Source organism: Camelus ferus, chromosome 2, assembly GCF_009834535.1.
Source record: "Camelus ferus isolate YT-003-E chromosome 2, BCGSAC_Cfer_1.0, whole genome shotgun sequence".
Lineage (NCBI taxonomy): Eukaryota > Metazoa > Chordata > Mammalia > Artiodactyla > Camelidae > Camelus > Camelus ferus.
In genome coordinates, this window is record NC_045697.1 from 36439736 (window position 1) to 36453210 (window position 13475).

Below are 13475 nucleotides of genomic sequence, written 5' to 3' on the forward strand. Positions count from 1 at the left end.
CACACCATAAATTTTGCAGATTACTTCAGTAATATCTTTTATGACAGTTCTTTTCTTTCCTTTTATTTTGGATTCCGTCTAGGATTATTCATTACAATTAACTTTTATTTCCTTGTACTTCTTTGATTGGGACAGCTTCTCAAACATTCTTTGGATTTGTTGACATTGAATTTTGAAGAGTATAATCTGTTCATTTTGTAAATCATCCCTCAATCTGGGTTTGCCTGGTGTTTCTGAACTATTAGAGTCAGGTTTTGCTTTGGGGCAGGAATACTGTATAAGTAATACTGTGTTCTTCTCAGTGAAACAGCCTGTAGGTACATGATGTCAGTTTGTTCCATTATTAGTGGTGTTAACTTTAACTTTGTTGTGGTGGTGTTCTTCAGGCTTCTGCAAAGTTACTGTATAAATAAGTAATCTGTGAGGAGACTGCATAAATATCCTGTTTGTTTGAACTTTCCAAGAACTTTTATGTCCATTGATGTCTTTTGCTTTAATGAGTTATTACTATAATGACTACAAAATAGTCATTGTCTAACTCTTATTCCTCTTATGTTTATTAGTTGGCATTCTCTTTTAAAAATGGGCTTTTTCACCTCTCTCACTTACTTCTTATTAGACTCATTAATTTTTATTTTTTGTGTGAAAGAGAGTATACATGGCTTATAAATATGTCTTATTTGTATATGTGGTATATATGTGGTTATAATTCATATTGGTGCTCAAATTGTCCAGAGTTGGTCTTTGGAAACATCTTCTGACTGGCTCCTGTGATCTTTTGACATGTCCCCATCATTTTTTTTTTTTTTTTGAGGATTTCTTTATTTTCTGGCATTACTAGATATTTTAGTCTTATCTTGTACTTTTTGCTGCCCCTCCCCTAGAAGCTGCCATTTCTTGAAGGGACCATGATGCCTTTTAGTGGGAAATGGTAATTAGTAACTATGATCTTAGCTCTAGTTATGCTCTATGCTATTGGGGTGTCACTATTTCTAGGCCTTTACAGCACCCAGAGCTAGGGAAAAAAGCAATTTCAGTATGAAATTGCCATATGTATATTCTTCTTATAAAGTTTTAATCATGCAGTCATGTTTCTTTTACTTCCAGTATGATACCACAGGTTCTACTTGTCTTTTCCTATTCCATATCGCATCTTCCTTTTCCCAAGTGGGAACCAAGTTCCCAAGTTCTATATGTATATTCATTTGCTTAATCTTGAAATACACACAAAATAGATTAGAACTCTGCACCTACCATTACAGAAAAACAAACGTAATAGAGCTCAAGATTTCGTGGCAGTTTTCACTTATTTAGACTGAGGGTATATAGTCAAAATATTGTACTCAAAAATTTCCTTCAGAGTGGTAATATTAGTCATTTAAAATATGATCCATTGTTTCTGTTTGTACTTATTTAGTATTAGCATTTCTATTCCTCATGCTTATTGACTTAGTTATTTTCTGCATTTATAAAACATTTAACATAGTTTCAAAGGCAAGGCCATCCAAAAGTATACTCAGATTAGTTGCTCTTCCCCAGTTTTTTCATTCCCATTAATAAACAGTTTTATTTCATCTAGTTTCTGGTTTATTCTTCCTCTGTTTCTTTTTGCATAAATAAGCAGATACATAAACATACATATTTTTTCTGTTGCTTTGAAAGACTGTCTTATTAGTCCTTTAAAGGATTGGCAAGAGTGTAAATAGTGGAACACCAGAGGTAAAAAACTTTTTTTAGAATTTTACTTAGAAAGACTTTAATTATTTTGAAATGGAATTTTTATGAAATACGTATTTAGGCTTTTATGAAACACATCAGAATGTTGCTGTTAACTGGTTACGCTAACAATATTTATTCATATTATTGAAGAATTAGGGAAAGAAATAACCAAAGTTTTGAATACGGTTTTGTGAAACTGCAGAAATTGTTACTAATTTATAAAAGCACAGAAATTTATTTCTTGATACTATATGTAACCTGAAGTAAACCGTTTGGTTCTTTTCTCATTTCTGCATTTTGACATCATACTGTCTGTGTTGAAAAATATTCCTAAAAATATTCTAGAGTTAATGTTGATAACAGGCACATCTATATTTGAATACCACTATCAGTCTGAGTCCCACAGCAAGTATTTCAGGTGACTTGAAGAGAATGATACTATAGGAACATGCTAAAGGACTTCAGAAAAAGCATGTCAAGGAAAAGAAGAAACAGAACAAGGGGGGTCAGAGACAACAATATGTAAGAAAAACATAGAAAATTTATCTCACCAGAAACAGCACCTCTTCTCAGTCTCAGACAAGTACTGCCTCCAGAAAAGCCAGTTCAAGCGTTGGGAAGTGGCAGGATCGATATGGGAGGGCCGAATCACCCGACCTAAGGTAAGGCTGTTTTTAAACATTGGATGCTCCTGATGTTTAGATCATCAGTGTTGTTTTGTCTTATTAGAAAGATAATAAATTTTGAGTAGACTGTGCCATATTTTCCCCCTAAATTATATTTTTCAGTATAGAATTGAAGGATTTTTTAAGTTACCTCATGAATCAGGTCCTGTCACCTCATGTCTTGCCCTTCATCTCTCCAGCCTTTTGTAGTATATTATTAGTTGCATGGAACCATGCTAATGGGTGCTGAGTAAATGTTTTTTCTTCCCCTTGCTGCAGGTTTAATTTTCCTTTCTCATATCATACCCTATTTAAAAATCCATGGGTGCTTTTCACTATCTGTGGAATAAAATTTAGCCCTCTGAGCCTGTCTTTAGGACCTATAAAATTAGGCTCCACTGAGTCTTTTCAGTCTTTATATCCCAACAACAGTGCGTTAGCCTGCCAGTCTATTAAATGGGTCTACCAGCTGTCCTAGGAAGTAATACGTACCTTTTACTCATGATCCACCCTCCATAGAATTTTGGTTTGTGTTCTAAATCTTAAATTAACAAGCATACAGCCTTGGATGGGTATTGTAAATTCTCTCAGCCTATAAAATGGGAATAATAATTTCTATCCTAAGGGATGTAATGAGAAGCAAATATTTTAGGGTATGAAAATGCATTGCCAACAGTAATCAGTGTAAGCAATTATACTTTGCTTGCCTTAGAAATAAAGACTAAGATACCTTCCTAATTTATCTTTTGAAGTTTTAAATAAGGTGATAGTATATGGGGGTTTATTTTGTCTGCTTTTGTGGTTAAAGAATTTTAAGCTTTCTTCCTGGGCAGTTTTGATGCTAATGTGCTTTAAATTATTTTCACTTACAAACTTTTAAATATTTAAGTTATGATCATATGTCTTTGATCATAACACCTAAAAGAAAAGTAAAGGGAGGAAACACATCAAAATTTTTATTTTATTTTATTTTATTTTATTTTATTTATTTTATTTTATTTTATTTTATTTTATTTTATTTTATTTTATTTTATTTTAAGATTGATCTCCATTATATATTGTCCATGAATAGTAACAATTTCTAGTCAACTTGCTTTGATAGGATTTCTTGTTAAGGAGAATAAGTTAGTTATTCTCAAGAGGATATTCATCTCAAAGTCAAAAATGTTTTAACTTTTTAATGGATGTCCAAATGATAAGTATAGTAATTGATGCAGATAAAAATATATTACTTATATTTTTAGAGTAGTGTCAGTTATATGTATTGTTTTAACAGGTTATAGAATGAAAATGTACATACATTACTATTATTTTAAAAGTATTCATGGACAGTTTTGCATCTGTAGTATACAGTATAGATTGATCTTAGTTTTTAAAAGTAAAATTCTCCTTGAAGAACCAACAGGAAATTTCAGGAGTTATTTTAAATAAAGAAAAGTTAAATCTGACAAGTGTTGACTGGAGTGTATGAGCCTTTTCACATTTAATGTTCCTGTGGAACCCAAAAGTTAAATAGCAGTGCTAATAATATACTTCTAAATGATAACTGATTTGGTTATTATATTATAGTACATCGTGCATAAACACTTTGATTTATATTTAACCCGACTAGCAGCATGGACAGCCTATTTACTCTACCAAAAGGGCACAGTAGAGCTTTCATTTTCATCAAGCTACTGTTGATAATGAATGAGTAGTCATCTATGTGTAAAAAGAATAACTGCTTTCTTAAACTTAGAGAGTTTTATGGCCCAAGTACTGGATTTGTGTATCAAATTTGGTTTTGCACTTATGTGAATGTAGGATAGTTCTCTAAAATCTCTAGGCCTCTGCTTCCACGTTTGTGAAGTGATGCGGCTGGACTATGTTATCTGGAAGACCTTTTTAATCCTGAAATTCTTTATTTTCTGGCTAGTCCTTGATTTACATGGAATAGGAGATCTAAGAAATTAGGGGATTTGCTGAAATTCATGGCTAATAAGTAAGAGGCACAGCCAGGGCAAGAATTCCTAGGTTTTTTGCCTTCAAATACTGCAGTGCAGGCAAGTTGACTTTCATAAGCAAAGCCACAGAAATACTTAAAATCAGTTATTTTGTTGTAATTTTAAACTTTACGTTTGTTTCTTTTGCTACTGTTGTATTTTAACATCTGAAATTCCTTTTATATCAATCATTTGACTTGTAATCTTTACTTAAAATAGTTGTGTTTTTTATACGATAATTTATGTCTTGAAATAAAGTAGTTATTTTATAAGGGAAATATTAGTTCTTATATCTGAAAGTGAAACATCTCAGTAGTTAGACTGTGCAACTTCCATTACACTACCCCTTCACCTCCACTACCAAAATAAGATGTTTTGGTAACTCAGAAAACTATTCTGATTTTGTGATTAGTCTCAGGGAATATAGGTAGTAGGAAGTTTTGACACTGTATTTTCAATGTGTATTTTGTGCTTTTGAAAATTAAATTTAAAAAAATACAGGAAACACACTTTCTTGCAACATAAGATAGAAAATGAGATTCCAGCTCTTGTAATTAATGTAAGTGAGAAATGGGGAGGTTTTTTTTGAAACATTCCTTAAGTCTCTTTTTAAAGAACAGTTAAACAGTGGTTGAGATCCTGTTCATAAGTTACTATATTGGGAGACCCAGACTTCTTTTCTTACCCTGTTACTCTTAATTTATACAACATAGTATTTTTTTTTAACTCTTCAAGCTAACTATGTATATAACAGTAACATTTTATTGGTCCAAGTTTGTTTTGTACATTCAGATCTGTAACTCTTGTAAAGCCAGTTGGAAGAATGAAGCAGTTTTAATGAACACAAAAAACTGAAATTGGCAATATGGATGATTGCTATAATCTTATCGTGATGTCTAGTTTATTTCTGTATTTTGTTTCCATTTTATAATTTCAAACTGTGCTCCTGTTAGTAATTAGTTGCAAATTCTAGGTTGTTTTATTAAGCTTGTTTTCCAAAATCAGAATACTTTTTAACTAATTGAGGCTCTTGAAAGAGGAATAGTAAAAATTGCTTTATATTGTAGAATCACTGAAATATTTAAACCTGCTTCCATTTCTTATAATAGACAAACTTAAAACTTACAATAAAGCAGAATGTTGAATGAACATTAAATCTAAGATCGACTTCATTTGTTCTTGCACTATGTCTTGATGAAATCATACACTGAAAAAATATACCTGCACCTTCATAGCATGTGAGCACTCTGAATGCATGTTGCTGTATTGTGTAGCTTGTTAACATTTTATGTGATTGGACATATGAAGGCATTTATTTTTTTAATTACCTATGGAAGCATATCTTTTTCTATCAATGATACACTTAAGAAATTCAGCTAAGCATAAGTATGGCCGGCAAAGCTTTATTCCAAGCTCTGCACAAAAGTGAGTAAACTTGGCTGCCCTAATGAACACATTTATGTTCTCCAGTGAGTTAAATTTTAGCATATTTCAGGTGTTTTTTTTTTCAATATAGCTGAAAAAGTAGCTTGATATTTTAAAAATTCAGGCCCCAGAAAATTAGCATGGAAAACAACACTGTAGAAGGGAAGGGTTTAGAGTTGTTCATACCCGAGCCTGAATCCAGTGTTGGCACTCTATTTCACAAATCATCCTCTTTCCACATCTGTGAAAATGAAACTAATTGGACTTGTATCTTACTTGCAATGTACATATGGATGACATAATTTTTAAGCTTGTGAAAGAGCTATTGCAGGGCACCCGCTAAAGTTTTAGGTGTCTTTGGATCACTGCTTCCATTATAGGCTTTAAAAATAGTTTGATAGAAAATAAACTGCATGTCCTGAAGACAGTTTTTAAGTACTGTTATTTTTATTTTGGACATGTATCACTTTTCTAGACAGAGTTTTTTATTAAGAAGTCTCTACCTGAAAAACAGAAGATATTTTCTTTAAAAACTGTGTATACAGTATAGAGAATATTACTCTCGTGCTTGTGAAAGTAGGAAAAAAGAAAAAATAGAAGCAGTACTGTCAAGTCCACAAAACTCAAAAGGTCAGTATGAAAATATGTATGCAATGAAATCCGTAAAATAACTGTCAGACCTTGATAGGTATAACTTTATATTTATTGAGTAATATTGAGTTAAATATTAACTTCTATTAACTTCTTTAAATTCTTTCTAGAAGAGGGCAAAATATAAGTTTCTTTTTTGAGCATGCTATTAGTTGTAGTCCTCGACTTTGTCTACATTTTGGAATTACATGGGGTGAGCTACAAAAAACGATCGATGCTTAGGCCTGAGAGACTCTGATTTAAATATTTGTTGTGCACTCTGGGCTTTGGGAGGCTTAAAAGCTCCCCAGATGATTCTGATGTGCAGGCAGTTTGAGAACCACTGATTTAGAGACTGAATTCTGGCTTGGCATAAAAACTAAAATCAAATGTTAATTGAGCACCTTGGAATTTGAAGTAAGTTGATAGATTTAGCTATAATGAGAACGGATACTTGCATAGCATTTTACAGCCTCAGAGAACTCTTTCTTGTATGTTATTCTCATTTAATTTATAGTCTCTGCCTCTTTGAAAGTCTTTTCGTTGGTAATCACTGTCAAAGGTGGATCATGCTTTTTCTGTTGCACACAGATTGGTAGCTAGTATATTTGCCAAATTGGAATCCTCTATAATATATTTTCCCTACTCTTGTTCTTACCTCCATCTAAAATGTCCTCCTTTCCCATCCTATGTGGTTAAATCCATTCTACGTGTCTTTCAAAGCTCATTTCTTTCCTAAAGTTGCTTAAAAGATGTCACACCAATTTCCATGCAGAAGTGTTACAGCCATCTATTCAGATGTATGACCTGAGTTAGATAATCATACTAAGTGCATTTGTCTTTAATTTGGGAATATGAAATAGTCACATTCTAGTTTTTATCTAGAGATTCCATCCTTGAACAATCTGCTGCCCAGTTCTTACTAGAGGGTCTGTTGTGAGAAAACTGTGTTCATAGATTTCTGCAAGGATATGTGATACATTAATTTTTTAATTAAAAAAATAGTGGTTTTTATTAAAAGAATAGTGGTTCTGAACTTTGAAGCAGTAGGCTCTTTGAAAATTTGCTGCAAACTGTGGACTCCTGCTTGAAAAATACATGTATACACATGCATATATTTAGGTTTAGTGACTTCATTATCTCTCTGTATCCCATGTATACTAGTTAAGAACTCTTGCTCAGAAATATCATTAAATCCTTAGATTAAGCTTGGCCATCAAAAGGACAGTGTTTTCAAACCACAACACACTGTTTTGCTGTCCTGATTAAATTACTTTTGTTGAATTGTACACTGTTATGCCTCATCCAGTATTGAGGAACATTTTGAGAAACAGGTCTGTGACATTCACTTTTGTTTTTATTGTAGTGATATTGGAGACTTTGTCCCTATTTTCAGTGTATTTCAAAGCATGAGATTGCAATCCGTTAGGAGGGTGTGAAATCAGTTTTGGTGGTCTCAACCACCAAATATTTCTTGGTTTTATTTTGTTTTTTTCCTGTGTTATATTTAAATATGAATAAAATCTTTTAATTTTAATGTTACTTTTTCCTTTACAGTAAGTACTGTTTTGTAAAACTTTTGTTTTTTGTTTATGTGTTTACTGGATTGCTGTGCAAAATGTATTTCTTAAATAACTTTTGTGGTTTTAAAAGTTTAAAACTGCTGTGCTCTATCATACTTTCTCTTAAGGTGAACTCGAAGGAGAAATCTTTTTCTTTTATTCTCATAAATGTAAAATGGAAATAATAGTTGCTACCTCATAAGGTTATTATGAGGAGTAACTATATATAACATGCTTAAAACAGTGCTTTCCTAGCACATAGTAGGTTCTCAATAAATATTAGCTATTATTATTACCAAAAAAAGGAGTCTTTAGAGTTAGTGCTTTGTTTTTACCTTAATGCACATTAAAGACTTTGTTATTAAGAATGTCCTTTATTTTGGCTGTTGAAAGATAGGAAGTTCGGAGATAAATTTGTGTCAAAAAATTAATAACTAACCTTTTGTCTATCTTCCCTTGTTCCTGAGTTTGTCACTTTTAAGATTTCTGTTGTGTCTATGTAAGCAGCTTTCATACCATTTTTGGAACATCGGAATCATCAAAATAGTCATTTTAATTTAATTCCATTAAAATTTCACAGATGCCTTCATATTTATCTGTGCTAGGAGGAAAGGTAGAGGTTCTTGTGAATATTCATTGCCTGTATCAAACTGAAGGTTAATGAAACTGCAGATATCCACCATTGTTAGTTGCTGTCTCTTTCGCCTTTTTACTATATGATTGAGTCCAGAATAGAGAAGAGAATCTTGATGGTTGCATTAGCTGTCTGCTTTACTGAACAGATACGTAAGTCCATTTAAACCTGTGCTATGTAGAAATCTAAGTTACAGTAGATCTTCATGGTGAAGCTCTACTAAATCTTTTTGTGCATTAAAATAAAAAGTAGTACATTGTAAACTTTAAGAGTAGTAAGGTTCAATATTGCTTACCATAATGTGGCATCTGTGTCAAATAGTAAGGCTTTTTGTTACTTTGATACATATGTATCTGTTATAAAATATTTCTGACAAAATGGTAAACTTCACATTTTCTAATTAAGGTAAATCAATTTGTATGATAAAAATGCTTGAGCAAGGAGGTGTTATATTTATGGGAAAATAAGGAATTGCAGTTTTCTAGACTCCCTCTAACAATATACATTTAAGACTAATTTCTTATTGGTATGTTTTTAGAAACAGTATTTGCCATTTTGAATCTTAGTGATAGAATAACCCATTTAAAGCTGAAAAAACTGATCAGACTTCTCTGGACCATACTGAAGAAACTTTAATAAATGAGTACTCCCATGTGTCCCAGAATTTTTGAAAGCAGAAATCCTTAGAAATCCATGGTCAAAGGTTGTAGAATCTTTCCCCTTTTGTTACGTCTAACAGTTTGGAGAATTTGCAATCCAAATTGCAAATCCAAACAAATTTGTGAGAATTTATTCTTGTAGGGAATAAATTTTAAGAAGATAGAGGAGAATCCAGTGATTGAGAATAGAACAGAATGGAAAAGAAAATAGGAGAGTAGATAAAGATTTTTACTATGAAGTCTAGGTAGCTATAAATGGTGGGTAATTCTGGCCTCATAATATATACCTTTATCTCTTGGGATGTTGGAATCTAAAATGTATGTATATATGGGAGAGTGCTTTGATATGAAATTATAGTGGTCATAGCTTTGTAATATTTTAAGTTTTAGGAAAAAAATTGGAGGAATATTTGTATTATGTCAGAGGTATTTGAATTTTTCTAATATGTGAATGTTAGGATAGTTTCCCAGCTATACTGAAGGGTACAAGTTAAGTAAAATCACTTTTGATCTTTGAGATCATGAAGGAACTTAGGAGGTCAATGACCCAGGCATAAAATCAGAAAGGCTTGAATGTTTTTTAAATGTATTAAAATTATAGAGAACATAAGTCTTAAGTGGGCAAGATGGTAGGTAGGAATTAACTGTGTACTTGAAGACATTTCAAATGCAATTATAGACTTTCTGTAGGGCTCTTTGTTTTTGTTAGCATAAAATTATTTATAGGGCTTTTAAGGTTCACTTGAGACAGAAATTCTTTCCACAAATCGTAAGCTTTTCAAAGGCCACTTATCTCACTGGGAGGCAGCATGGCTCAAGGGAAGAGGTCTGAGGCTTAGAATCAGAAAGACTCTGGTGTGAGAGTTAGTGTTGCCCTTTAATTATTACTGAGGTTCATGACATCACTCTGGGCTCTAGTTTTATCATCTCTAACAGTACACATTAATTTTTTAAGTTGTGTTATTGTGAGGTTTAGGTATAAAATGTAGTAATTCAGCAGACTGTAGCTGCTGTTATCAGTCATTTTAGGAACCTAACTGTGGTGACTGTGGAAGGATCTATGGTACTTTGTTTACTTCTGTAAAGTTTTAAAACCAGAATTGTTCAGAACTGAAATTAGATGAAAAAAAATTCATCTAATTTGCATCCATTTTTCATTGCCTATTCCCTCGAGTGACTTCTATATCTTAAGTATGTATGTATTTTTAAAGTTCTTAACTACACTAAATGGCTTTTAACATTATTTTACTTTTTAAAATTTAACTTGTTAGATTTTCATATTAAATTTGCAACATTTTTGTGATAGACTATTTTTCCATCTACTTAAAACTTTAACAGTTCTAAATACAGTTGGAGGTGGAGCTACCATTTAAACATTTGAATTTTTCTCTCTAAAGGCAAGTTATCAGAAATGGAAAAGTGGTTCCCTTAATCTTTCTAATGGTCAGAATAAATCACTAAGGAAAATATCCTGTGTGTATTAAAATGAACATTATTTCTTTTCAAGCCCTTCTGGAGAATTTTTTTAAACTTCTGTATGTAATAAAACCATGGTACGTGTTAGAGTTATAAGGGCCTAAATTTTTATTTCTATTTGTTCAGCATTTGCTACCCGATTCAATTGCCCAAAGATAAATTCAGTTAGACACTGTTAAAAAATAGTAAATTTAAAAGAAAACCTGCAAAAATACTTAAGATTTAGCATTATGATCATTGTTGGGAGTGGTGGTTCTACCTTATTAATAAAACTTAGTTTTTATGACAATGTGAAGTAGCAATATCTAAATGAAGGTTTTTCAGTGTGTGTTGTGATTTAATTTTATTTTAAATTACATTGCAAAGGGTTTTAGATTTTATTGCTTACCTAAGATTTGTATTATTTTTCAAAGATCTAATTAGCTCAAACTGAAGTGATTCAATTTTTGTTACAGGAGATTGCCTGGGGCAATTGATGTTATTGGTCAGACTATAACTATCAGCCGGGTAGAAGGAAGGCGACGGGCAAATGAAAACAGCAACATACAGGTTTAGTATTTTTAAAATTATTATTATTTTTTAACTGAAGGAATATATCTGTGCTCTACATATATTCATAGCACTATGCTATGTGTTAGGTGCTACAAAGGGATTTAAAATGTGGAATCAATCATTTTGTTATTACAAAAGCTGTTCCATTTAGAATTTATAACCTTTGAATCTTTTTCAGTAAGATTTCCTTTTCCTTGCTATAAATGTGATATATAGGCTCATTGGACTGAAAAAGGAAAATATGGGAAAAGTTTAAAGAAGAAAATAAAACCATCAGTAATTCTGAAACTCTTAACATTCTGGTAAATTGCTTCCTCGTCAGTGGGCAAGATTGGGATAGATACTACTATGATTATATTTTTGTGTATCCTTATTTTTTTTTAAATTTGAAATTATCATTTGCATTTTCCCACATTCTCAAAGTATGGTTTAAAATCTCATGATAGATTTATCATATGGCTTTCTATAATTTATTTAATGTGGCATATCTGGGGGAAGTAGATCTCCTTTTTTTCAAGTGAAAGAATGAAAGGGGGTGAGTTATTAGTAGCATGGATAATTCAAGTTTGAACTTGAGTAACTGAGACTTTGAGCTATTAGCTTGATCACATGTTTTTCACTATTTTCTTTCTCTGAGTACTTTTAAAAATGTCCAAAGTGTTTTTGATCCTTATTACCTTAAATAAATTAATCATGTAAAATGTTCTTTTTAGCATCTTTAAAGGTAAATTATTTCTAAAATGGAAGATAATCCTCTTATTTCCTATCATTAAAAACGCCCCATCATTAAAATGCCATGATTTCTTAGAATAATTCTGTTTTTTACTTTAAAAAACTGCTTATCAGCATAAGCCTTTCAAAAATTACTATGCTTAAATGTAGGAAAAGTTAATGAAAGGAGGAATTATATGTTTAAATGATATGGCTTAGCCAGCAAGGATTTGAAAAGTATAAATTAAATACATAACATTATGTTGCCTGTTTCTGCTGTTTTTCCCAAACATGTTTGCACATCAGAATCCCTCAGGGAGCATGTCAGAAATCCAAATTTCTAGGTGCCACTCTCCTGTAGGTTTGTTGCCTGTCCCTTACCTGTTCACACAGATCAGTATTTTGTAAATATTTTTACTTTTTAAGTATAAACCCTTGTTCTTAAAGTTACAAGGCTCATGTGAAAAAGTTATTTATTTATCTGGCTGCCTGTTAACTTGCATCCTGCTGATGCATGCCTTAGTCTCTTTGTAACCTGGTGATGACAGGCCTTGGTACAGTGACTATCTGGTTCTGCTGCCATGTTAATTTCTAATGCTAGTATCTGTGAGTAATGATTATATTGTCTTAATTTGAATAGTTTAACTTCGGTTGGATAACAAAGATAATCTTCATTACATTTTATTTATGAAGTACTTGTTTCTTGTTTAGAATATTCTTAAATCCCTTAATTATTTCATAAGAATTTTATTTGTAATGATTCAGTTTTTCCTAGGCTTTGAATATGAACATCTTAAAAAGTGTGTGAGTGTATACTCTCATCTGTATAGTATACACACATCACACACATAGAAAACTTATTCCTGCCTCCCCAAAATAGATTTGTGAAGGAAACTTACTTCTTAGATTGAATGAAATTAATTTACTGAGTTTAATCTTAGATAGGAACATTTATTCATCTTTTTAATTAACTACGCTCTAATTTTAGGTCCTTTCTGAGAGATCTGCTACTGAAGTAGACAACAATTTTAGCAAACCACCTCCATTTTTCCCTCCAGGAGCTCCTCCTACCCATCTTCCACCTCCTCCATTTCTTCCACCTCCTCCAACTGTCAGCACTGCTCCACCTCTGATTCCACCACCAGGTAAATAGTAAATAAGACATTTGATTTTGAAAGAAAAATAATTCATGAGTGTTTTTAAAATTTTGAATTTAACAACTAAAATATATATTTGAAAATAGCATCTTTATTGATTGCAATGCATTAAAAGTAACAGGTATGAAATTTATTACATTATATTTTCAGTAGGTTCACACTGAAACAAAAGTATACATGTCTTATTATTTCAGAAAAGCAAAGAGACAGTGTACTAAAATAGAGAAGAATGGACAGATACTAAAATTGTAATCCAAAAATATGATAGTGATCCTCACATTAAAGCTGCTAATTGTAATGTAT

At 31.8% G+C, this 13475-nt stretch overlaps 1 protein-coding gene across 34 annotated transcripts in view; it reads left to right on the plus strand.

The window, feature by feature from the left end:
* The window catches only part of FIP1L1 (factor interacting with PAPOLA and CPSF1), a 68412-nt gene that overhangs the window by 22063 nt on the left and 32874 nt on the right, over positions 1-13475 (plus strand). For 17 of the 34 annotated variants that reach the window (XM_032497628.1, XM_032497637.1, XM_032497619.1 and 14 more), the window contains 3 exons: positions 2274-2381; positions 11208-11301; positions 13004-13160. In XM_032497628.1, coding sequence (XP_032353519.1) covers positions 2274-2381; positions 11208-11301; positions 13004-13160 — 359 coding nt within the window. The remainder of the gene's footprint in view (positions 1-2273; positions 2382-11207; positions 11302-13003; positions 13161-13475) is intronic. The other 17 variants (XM_032497654.1, XM_032497634.1, XM_032497514.1 and 14 more) reach the window with 1 other exon arrangement.